Raw genomic sequence first — 11045 nt, forward strand, 5'->3', positions numbered from 1 at the left:
TTTACGAAGTACAAATCTAAAGCTAAATTACAAACATATAGTACTACAATAATATAAAAATTAAAATAATAAAAATGAAAGCGGCAATCAAGGATCCGATATAAATTCCAACAGCAAAGTAGTCAGTCAGGTGGTGCTGGGCACATGTGACATTGGCCCTACTTGGCTTTGCTTCATCCAAAACTATGCATTTCATGCTGGACCGGATTCAATTATGTTTCTTTTTCTTACTTTATACCGATTTCACACTCACAGTCTCTCACACACAAGTCTCGTGCATGAACCAGAATAATTGAGAACAAAAAAATAATATACATATAGTTTATTTGGAGTTTCTGATATATCAAAAATATAAAACTAAAAGACGCTAACATAGGCAAAAAGTTGCAGTAATTAAATAAGGAAATACAAAAAAGATAATTTCATATATGAGAAGAAAAAGATAACCAGAAAGAAAAAACACAAAAAATGAAGTAACAATGATAAAGTTTAATAAAAAAAACAATGATAATTATTTAAGAACACTAATAAGAAATATAAGGAGCATAAATATGAGGTTGCTCCATATTTTAATTAATCTATTTATACAACTTTTCCCTGAAAAACGCCTAATTTTCTTCTTTTTAAAATTTTGTTCACCGAAATAAATCTTTCGGAGAATACCCAACCACCAACACGTACATCTCTCTCCAAGAAATGGTCAAACGACGCCGTGTTACATGTTTCTATCAATCGGATAAGTGTTATTGACACGACACGACACCGTTTCGTTTTCGGGTTTTGGCATAAGTGGTGGGCCCCTTTTGAGAACATTCTGAAAAAGAATCAATAGAAGGGAGGCGGCGGAGGAGATGCGTATGATATTCCGGGAATCGGCGGTAGTGGCCCTTCGTAGATTGGAGGTGGTGGTGGTTGGCTGTGGTGTATTACCGGTGGAGGTGGTGGGCTGTAGTGGACAGCCGGTGGAGGTGGAGGTGAATTGTAGTAGTAAACTGGTGGTGAAGGCGGAGGACTGTAGTGCGCCGGTGATGGTGGTGGTGGAGGATTATAATGGACTGTTGGAGGTGGAGGTGGTGAGTATTCTATGCACGGTGGATGTGATTGTGGCGGAGGGGAGTGTATTGGCGTTGGTGGAGGTGGTGGGGATATATAGTGATAAGTAGGGGTTGGTGGTGGTAATGAGTAATGTGGCGGCGGCGGTGGTTGTGGTGAGCTGTAGTAGTAAGGGGCTGGTGGTGGTGGGGATGCAAATTGAGGCGGTGACGGCAAGTAAGGTATAGGGGAAGGAGGGGGAGTGCCGTAAATTGGAGATTGCGGGGGTTGTGATGGAGATGGTTGCGGTGGATAGTATGTTTGCGGCGGAGGAGGTGGCGGTGGCGGGAAGGGAGAATATGTCTGAGGCGGTGGTGGAGGTATTGATGGGGAAGGTGAGAAAGTTGGGGGAGGAGGAGGTGGTGGGGATGGAGGAGAGTACCCTGTAAACGGCGGGGGAGGAGGGTACCCTGTAGACGGCGGGGGAGGAGAGTAAACCGGAGTAGGTGTTGACGGCGGAGGAGACGATGGAGTCGGGCCTACAATGGGAGGACTAGGAATAACAGGCGGTAAAGGAGGACTAGGTGACGACGGCGGAGAAGGGCCGGTGAACGGTGGACTAGGAATAATAGGCGGTGAATTTTGACCAGGTGATATCGGAGTTGGCGGAGTTGATGGCGTAGGAGGACTAGGAATAGGAGAGCTCGGAGTTGGACTAGATGGCGAAGGAGGAGAACCAGGAGATGTTGGGGTTGACGGAGGAGACGGGACAGTGATCGGAGGACTAGGAGAAATAGACGGTGAAGGAGGAGAACCACCGGGAGAAGGTGTTGTCGGCGATGATGGAGGAGAACCACCAGGAGTAGGTGTCGTCGGCGATGATGGAGGAGAACCACCAGGAGTTGGTGTCGTCGGCGATGATGGAGGAGAACCACCAGGAGTAGGTGTCGTCGGCGATGTAGGAGGAGAACCAGGAGATGGCGTAGTTGAAGGAGGAGACGGGACAATAGACGGTGAAGGAGGAGAACCACCAGGAGATGGAGTTGTCGGCGGTGACGGGACAGTGATCGGTGGACTAGGAGAAATAGAAGGCGAAGGAGGAGAACCACCCGGAGACGGAGTTGTAGGCGGTGATGGGACAACAACTGGAGGCCGAGTAGAACGACCACATCCAAAGGAACCACAATCCACCGGCGGAAGAGAAGAGAAAGCCGCACATTGCCCTGGTGATCTCTGCGCAGGTCTCGCCGGCAAACAATTCCGCCGATCATCAAACCCAGGCAACCCAAGACAAACCGGCGGCTCTCCAGTGAAGAAATTATAACTGAAAGTGAAATTCTCCAACCTCGGCAACTGACAAATAGTCGCCGGAATCTTACCAGAGAATCTATTATGCGCCACATTTAACTGCTCCATCGAAACCATCCCGCCAATACTCGCCGGTAACGACCCAACAAGTTCGTTAAAACTGAAATCAAATACCGTTACGTTTTTCAACCGTCCGATCTGCGACGGTAAACAAGAATTAAACCCATTTTCCATGAAGATGATCTCTTCAAGATTCCTCATATCACCCAAACTCGTCGGAATACAACCGTGGAAATGATTATTCGCCACAACAATAACGGAAACCGGAGAATCTCCCAAATTATCCGGTAACTCAAACCGGAACCGGTTATGGTTGATAAAAATCGCATCAAGATCTTTGCTGAAGAGCTCTCTTGGTACAGGTCCTTCGAATTCGTTAAACCTTAGATCCAGAAACTTCAACGACGGTAACTGAAGGACAACAGTAGGGAATATTCCGGCGAACCGGTTATTACTGAGATCAAGCTCGAATAAAAGCTTAAGACGGTTAAACCGATGCGGTACGGTTCCACAAAACCGGTTTGAATTAATATGAAACAAAGCGAGATCTGTTAACAAACCAAGCTCTTGAGGTAGATAACCAGCAATGTCAGCGTGGTTTAGATCTATTCCGGCGACGGTACGGATCCGGCGGTTATCTAAAGCCGGAGCACAGTAAACGCCGGTGTAACTGCAAACATCAGAACCGATCCAGTTTGTTGTGAAGTTGTTTGGATCAGAGAGAATAGCTTGTTTCCAAGCTTGAAGAGCTATGTAAGCATTTCGAAGTCGTGGATTCTCGAAGACTAGAGATGGGTCAACGTCGACATTCTCGCCGCGGTCGCCGAACTCGTCGCGGAAGTAGAGAAGTTGACGTTGTGTGATTAGCCGGACTTCATTGTCGGAGAGATCTCCATTGAAAGTAAGTGAAAGAGAGTAAGAGATACTTGTGAAGAAGAAGGTGATAAAAAGAAGAACAAAGATCAGAGACGTGTTCTTCATCATCATCTTCGTCTTCATTACTTCACATAACAAGACATCAGTGGATTTGAAGGAAGAAGAAGGGTAAAATGGGAAATGTAAGTGAGAATCTCTATAAGTGAAGAAGTAATGTGTGAAGAGGGAATTATAAGTGAGAGAGAGACAGGTCTTTGCACAGCTCAGCCCTATTCATATACTCTTCACTTATTATAACACTGTCTGTTTTACACTGTCAAAAGTGTAATGTTAATTAATTGATGTGTGTCCATGAATTACCTAACAATTATATAAATGTATGATCGACTTTTTGGTTTCTTTTTTGAACTAATCACATGATTGATTATATACGTTACAAATTATAATTGTTTAATGATTTTGGTCAACACTAAAGTTTTGATTAGAGACAATTTACATTGCTCTAGGCATTAGGTAGTTAATTTTGTTTAGCATCATTTCAACTATTAATTATTACTTGCTGATATTGGAAACCTTTTGTGATTAGCCATACATTTGGATTAAATTTTGGTAAAGACTTGTTAATAATTTTGTTTGCATCATGAACTATTCCAATACAACGATTAGTTGCATTGGAAAACATTTATATCTACTAATAATTTTTTGATCAAAGTTTGGTAAATACTACTTGTTACTAATAGGCCATCACACGGTTTTTAATATAAGCATATCCATAATGATGCTTGTGTACAATTTGAATCAGAATATCTAACCGAAGCCAAAAAAAAAGAGCTCCATTGTTAAAAGTTCTCATTTAAAAGAAATTTGAATCTAAATGAACTCAATTATCGTTATCTCTCGCTTGACATGGATTATCAATGTTGTTAAAGCCCATAAAATGAAAATGTTGCTGTGCTTTGTATTTTACAGCTATCATGTCAAACAGTAAGTTAAATGAATTAGTTGAAACTCGTAACTCACGTGTATTCATTTTTTTCTTTTGAGGTGTCACTACTCACTAGTCCAAAACATAAATAAAGTTCAACAGTTAACTGTTCTTATGTCGGAATTGTCTTAAAACGACATGACCCACAGTAATAATATACCTTTATATTTCTCTATATATATTGGATCGACAGAATATGAAATAATGTTTATATTTACCCTTGATGTTATTGCGATTGTCTATAATATAAATTTAAATGCTAAGTTTTTTTTGTATATATGGAATAATGGTTTGCTTCAGTCTTTGTAATTTATAAATTTATAAATTGTGCCAAATGTTTGGCAAAAAACATAAATAATGTGCCAAGTATATTATTTTATGGCGAGTGATTCAATTCATTTTTTATATTTTGTTCCATCCTCTTCTTATACCTTTGCTTGCAAATATGAAAATATGAACTATAATGTGTTATCAATCAGATGTTCCAGTTCATGTAGAGTTGTAGACGCATATAAATTTGGTTTTCTTGATTCATAAATGATTTACGATAAATCATAACAAGTTAAAGTGTTTACATTTATAGATTGGATACTAGTAAGCTGATAAGCTGAGGTTTGAGACACTTAGGAAGATCGTGGGTGTTGTTACGCCGGTTCAAGCGGCATAGTATTTGCTCGCCGAGTAAAGATTAAACTTGTCGTTGCAAGAGTGGGGAAGAGTTAGAGAAAGGCGTGGGTGTGCACGTGGGGAGGATGCAACCGCCGCAAGAGGCGGAGCCGGGAAGTCAAACTTAACCACTTGTTGATGTGAGTACGTGAGTTTGAGGTACGTATAGTAGATAATCTTTTTGTAATATTGTCTAAGTAGAGAAGAGATCATGTTAGGTGTCTTAATGTGTATACGAGAGTGAGACGTAGTAGTAGAGTACCACTACCGACATGATGCATGCCTAAGCTTTTGCTGTTGTCGTCTTATACACATAAGGAATAACAAAAGCTCCAACAAGTCTAGCGACGCTTACTCTTTGTCTATGAATACAGACAAGTTTTTTTCTTATACCATGATTTGTTTTTGTTTATTTGAGTTATTTTTTTCACTGTCGAGTTACTAAAATACTACTAGTTTATACGTTTCATATGAAATTTATGGGTTTTTTTTTTTGCACGACTTAGATATTATTTTTTACCAACTTAAATTTATGGGTTTTTCTTGCCAACATAATTTGTTTTGTTTTATTTTGATTGTTTTTCTGTAAAATTTTAGATGTACTTGTATGATTCAGAAAAGAAGATATTATTTCATTTTTCAAAGTGAAGTATGTCCAAAATAATTTTGTCAGGCACTAGTATTATTCATCTGCGTTTTGTCCGTTTACATATAAACTCAAATATCTACAAACCAAGAGCGATAACATCCAATTTAATAAAGGTTAAAGCACGATTTCACAAAAACCCACCGCGTAGTGATTAGATTACACGTACCGTATGCATGCATTTACATTTACATGTATCTAAACCACATTAAAAAAAAGATACACATATATGCACCGATCCAATGTATATAAGACCATACGGGAATTACATTTTAATAACTAACCAGCTAAAAACAATAAGAGAGATATGGAAAGATCTTCGAGTTATGGGGTTGAAAAACTTCAAAAAAGATGTTACCATGAGTGGATGAGTTTACAAACTAAACACATAGATGATCTCAAAGAAGCACTCATGTGTCAACGAAACAACGATGACAAACTCGAAGACCTCGTTGGTAAAATCGTCAATGACTACCACACATATGCGGGAAAACGATCAGAGCTCTCGTACCGATGCTGCGCTCACTACTTTGCACCGTCGTGGAACACTCCTATAGAGAACAGTATGCTATGGATGGGAGGATGTCGTCCTTCTTCTTTCATTAGACTTATATACGCACTTTGTGGATCCCAGGCCGAAACTCAGCTTTCTCAATATCTTCTTAAGATCGATGACGACTTCGATATAAACCATGGTGGTTTCATGAGTGATCTTACCGCGACACAGCTTGGAAAACTCAATGACTTGCATTTGGAGGTAATAAAGAAAGAAGACAAGATTACGAAGACATCTGCGAATTTTCAAGACGATGTGGCGGATTTGCCAATCGCGGATGTGGTGCATGCTGATGTAGCGGTGGAGGATGCTTTGGATAAGCATGAAGAGGGAATGGCGGTTTTACTGGCGGAGGCTGATAAACTGAGGTTTGAGACGCTTAGGAAGATTGTGGACGTTGTCACACCGCTTCAAGCGGTGGAGTTTTTGCTTGCCGGAAAAAGATTACAGCTGTCGTTGCACGACCGGGGAAGAGTTAGAGCAGATGTTTGTGGAGGAGTGGGGGGCGCCGCTGTCTGAAGAGGTGAGGTGGAGCGGGGATGTCAGACAGAGCCACTTGTTAAAGTGCGTGTCAGTCAGTAGCGTATAATATATGTGTAATATTTGTCTAATTAGAGATGGGTCATGTTTAGTGTGTGCTTCATGTGTATGAGATGTTGCATTATTATTTTCACAGTCGAATTACTAAATTATTATTTAATTATCTTGTTTTGTTTTGATTGATTTTCTATGACATTTTACTATGTAAAGAGTATAATGTTAACTCTAGTTGTAAATTTTCCTGGAAAATAAACTTACTAAATAATTTGGAACAGTATATTTAAGTTTTATTTATCATAAAAAATACGTGGAAAAAGCTTAAACAAAACTAGTGGTAGGTGTTCTTTCAAGACATCCGATAAATTTGGCCAATGGTAATTGGTAACTGACAAACTAATTTGGTGACTGGCAGTTGTTGGATCTTTATATAATTTGAATATTCATTTTTGACATAGATTATCATTGTTGTGTAAGCCCATAAAATTAAATGTTGAAATTGTAAGTCGCGTGTATCCATTTTCTTTAGTACCTAAAGAAAACTTTGGTTGTTACGAGACCACGAGAGAGCAGGCCCGTCTCAATATAAGATGAGGTTCAAAGTGATATTTTGAAACATTATATTATAGTAGTTTATTTTCGTTAACCATTATTTACGGAATTCCTACAAAAGGAGGTATTTTATATTTTTTTTGACGTCGGGAAGATATTTTGTATCTTTAATATACTTTCTAAGTGAAATAGGTCCAAAAATAGTTTTGTCAAGCACTTTCATCCGTGCCCTTTTGTCTGTTTCCGGCTAAAGCAAAGATCCACAAACCAAGAGAAACTTCCATTTAAGAAACGTTTAAACCACGATACGATTACACGTACCGTCGTATATGCATGTAGTTGTAATTACATTTTTTACTTAAAAGTATATGACGACAGATAAAAAAACTTTAAATTGTACATACATGCACCAATCCAATGTATAAAAGGCAAAAGAATAGCGTTAAAATGCATTCACGAACTAACCAACGAAGAAAGATGGCGACTAGTTCTTCGAGTTATGGGATTGAACAACTTCAAAAAGGATGTTACTATGAGTGGATGAGTGTGCAGGCTAAACACATAGTTGATCTCAAAGAAGCACTCATGAGTCATCGATCCAAAGAAGATCACAAGCTTGAAGAACTCGTTGGTAAAATCGTCAATGACTTCCAAAAATACACCGAAAAACGATCTGAGCTCTCTCGCCGAAGCTGCTCAAGCTACTTTGCACCGTCGTGGAACTCTCCTCTAGAGAACGGTTTACTATGGATGGGAGGATGTCGTCCATCGTCTTTCATTAGAGTTATTTACTCTCTTTGTGGATCCCAAGCCGAAACGCAGCTTTCTCAGTATCTTCTAAAGATCGATGAAAATGTCGAAGTAAACCATGGTGGTTCCATGAGTGATCTAAACGCGTCGCAGCTTGCAAAAATCAATGATTTGCATATAAAGGTTATAGAGAAAGAGGACAAGATAACAAAGAAATCGGCGAATTTGCAAGAGAATGTTGCGGATATGCCTATAGCCATCGCGGCTTATGCCACGGACTTGATGAATGGTGACGTGGTGGTGGAAGATGCTTTAGATAAGTATGAGGAGGGCATGGCGGTTTTAATGGTGGAAGCTGATAAACTGAGGTTTGAGACGCTTAGGAAGATCGTGGATGTTGTTACGCCGGTTCAAGCGGCGGAGTTTTTGCTCGCAGGGAAAAGATTACACATATCATTGCACGAGTGGGGAAGAGTTAGAGAAGAGCAACGTTTTGGGTGTGTACGTACGGATGCAGCGGCTGCCACGGGAGGAGCGGGAACCGAGAAGTCAAAGAGGTCAAGCTTGTTGATGTGAGTTTAAAGTTGAATATATATAACTTGTGTTATATTTGTCTATGTAGAGATAAAATCGTGTTTAAGTGTCTTTATGTGTAATATATGTATGAGAGAGTGCGGCTAGTTTCGAGATGATGCAAGCATAAGCTTTTGCTTTTGTCTTATATAATAACAAAAGCTGAAAACAATCAAGAGAGTCGAATTTTTTATGAATCTTATATAATAAAGTAAGATTTCCTCAAACTTGTGCTCTAAAAATTTGACAAGTGGCGCTCTATTCATTCGACATGTGTCATTCTTCTCAAATTTAAATATATTATTTTCCATATTCTTTAAGTTTAAAATTTGGCCTCTCACATAATCGATTAAATGTTTATTTGTATATCTTGAAACAAAATAAACAACATAACTGACCATATAACTTAAGTCATAAATATCATTTACAATATAATAAATTGAATGAAAAAACAATGAATTACTCATAATACGTTTCAGTTATGTTGTGAGGTTAATATTCTATTTAATGACACATGTGATATCACGTTTTCTTTTATTTATTATGTCTAACTATTGCAGGTTTTTTTTTAGTCAACTAAACTGTTCTATTTCATAAATCAAAGCAGTTACGTTACACTAACATAATTATCATTTATGTAATTATGACCATGATTTCAATATTTAGTATCATATTTAATATCATTTTTAGTGTAACCCTTCACCTTATAAAATGCAAGACGCTGAATGTCAGTTTTTTTAAGTTGGTTTCTCTGCATTTGTTAACGCTTGAGGTTGAAGCTTCATTCTTTCTATACGAAGATAATAAAAACGTGCATGGTAAATTTCGGGAATTACTTCGAGAGGTTGCCTGTGAAGCTTCCTAATAACCGCCATGTGGAGAAGGAGAAGAAGAAGGAGGTGAAAGAAGAGGAGGTGGAGAATTGGGGGCTTAGAGAGTTGATCGATGGTGGTGACGCTGCTCCTGGTAGGATTCTTCATAGGAACAACATCAACATCGGTTCCTCAAGGTTTGTTTCTTACAACTCCTTTTAAATTTCTATCATTCTGTGTTGCTTTCGGGATTGTTTAAACATCGAAATAATATTTTGTGGTCTGCTAAGTCTTTCCACATAATTAAATTGAAAGTAAAGAGAAAAAAAGACAAAGCACGAACCATATGAGTATGACGGATTGGAGAAACCAACGAATGGTAATCTCAAAGGTTTGCTTCGTCCTCTGTATTACGTTGTTTTTTATTTTTCTCATTTTCACCAAAGAAATGAACTAAAATCAAGTTTCTCTCTCTCATTTTTATAATTTTAATATTTGTTTTGTGTAGCCTTTGTATCGTCCAAATGTGGTGATACTGATTCACACTTTGTTACTTCTCTTCTTTATAACATGTGTTCATGTGTTTTTGCTAATACATACTTTTATAGGTGCAATGGTAGATACAAAGTGGCTTAAAAATTATTACACTAAGAATTTCTTAGCAATCATTACACTGAGAATTTCTGTTCATGATGAAGGTAATAGGTAGGCAAATCATATATGTGTTGCTCGATGCTCATCTGTGATGTATATTTTATTTAATTATTAATGTCATTGTTCTAATTTTTTCTCCAGCTATTTGTGTTTTAACTATTCGAGTCACAACCATAGTCAAAATTTCAAAGTTTAGTAAATGGTGTCAAAGGCCTTTAGCTTCACTTTAGTGGTTCGACATGGGAACCTGGTGTCTTCAACCTGCTATTTTATGAACATGTCCGATATTTTAATAGAGGATATAAACATAGTATTAATGGATATACATATATATATATTTAACTAAATATCTTTAAAAACAAAATTTTATGTGACTTTCGTAGGTTTTGAAATAAAGAGGTTGAGTCAAATTTTAGAGTATATGCATAAGTGAATATGTGAAAGGTGGATTTCTTTTAGAAATGACTTGATGAAAAATGTCTAAGGTACCTTCTCACTTTTACATGAGAAACAAAGTATCTTTTACCTTCATTTTCTACTTATTCTTCATGTTTTGAAGTTGACCAATGTTGTTTATAAAATATTTATGTCAAGTTGCTAAAATTCATATTAATCTTTAAAATTATTTTAGTTTTTCAATGAAAAATACCAACAGTGAGTACTCAACCAAATGATAAACATATATAGCCAAATGTTTATTGGATCCATATGATATTTCCTGGTTGGTCCTGCTTAATTCATTCACTTTTTATTTTAATGTGTGGCTACTTCTTTAATTTTCGTCTCTTTCATCTAGTTTATAGTTTAATATACAAACATTATTCCTATTTGTACACATTTGATTTATTATTGATCTTATGTACTAAACAGTAACTTATAACTCATTTTGCTAATCATAGTAATTGAAAGAATGTTTATCTTTTACTTATCATGCTAAATTTATACTATATTTCGTTTCTTAAGTTTTATAGTGACCATAATAATTCGTCTTTTGATGCATTTGTTGGCAAATGAGGTAATATAGAAAGAAATTACATG

The 11045-nt window shown here is 37.6% G+C and overlaps 4 protein-coding genes across 4 annotated transcripts; 3 read left to right on the top strand and 1 right to left on the bottom strand.

Annotated features, from left to right (window-relative positions):
* Positions 1 to 369: 369 nt before the first annotated feature.
* AT4G18670 (Leucine-rich repeat (LRR) family protein) lies at positions 370 to 3702 on the bottom strand. Its single transcript, NM_117983.6, has one exon. It carries the CDS (start codon positions 3397 to 3399, stop codon positions 826 to 828), a length of 2574 nt encoding a protein of 857 aa, NP_193602.4. The 5' UTR covers positions 3400 to 3702; the 3' UTR covers positions 370 to 825.
* A 2238-nt stretch (positions 3703 to 5940) lies between these two features.
* AT4G18680 (delay of germination protein) lies at positions 5941 to 6648 on the top strand (the record flags this gene model as incomplete). Its single annotated transcript, NM_117984.1, has 1 exon — positions 5941 to 6648. The coding sequence occupies one exon, from the start codon at positions 5941 to 5943 to the stop codon at positions 6646 to 6648; it is 708 nt and encodes a 235-aa protein (NP_193603.1).
* A 1021-nt stretch (positions 6649 to 7669) lies between these two features.
* Positions 7670 to 8711, top strand: AT4G18690 (delay of germination protein). The gene has a single exon (NM_117985.2). The coding sequence runs from the start codon at positions 7696 to 7698 to the stop codon at positions 8542 to 8544; it is 849 nt and encodes a 282-aa protein (NP_193604.2). The 5' UTR covers positions 7670 to 7695; the 3' UTR covers positions 8545 to 8711.
* A 597-nt stretch (positions 8712 to 9308) lies between these two features.
* On the top strand, positions 9309 to 9575 carry AT4G18692 (uncharacterized protein; the record flags this gene model as incomplete). The annotated part of the gene is made up of 1 exon (NM_001125536.1): positions 9309 to 9575. The coding sequence occupies exon 1, from the start codon at positions 9357 to 9359 to the stop codon at positions 9573 to 9575; it is 219 nt and encodes a 72-aa protein (NP_001119008.1). The 5' UTR covers positions 9309 to 9356.
* Between the last annotated feature and the right edge of the window lie 1470 nt (positions 9576 to 11045).

The sequence above is a fragment of the Arabidopsis thaliana genome, chromosome 4 (genome assembly GCF_000001735.4).
Source record: "Arabidopsis thaliana chromosome 4, partial sequence".
NCBI lineage: Eukaryota > Viridiplantae > Streptophyta > Magnoliopsida > Brassicales > Brassicaceae > Arabidopsis > Arabidopsis thaliana.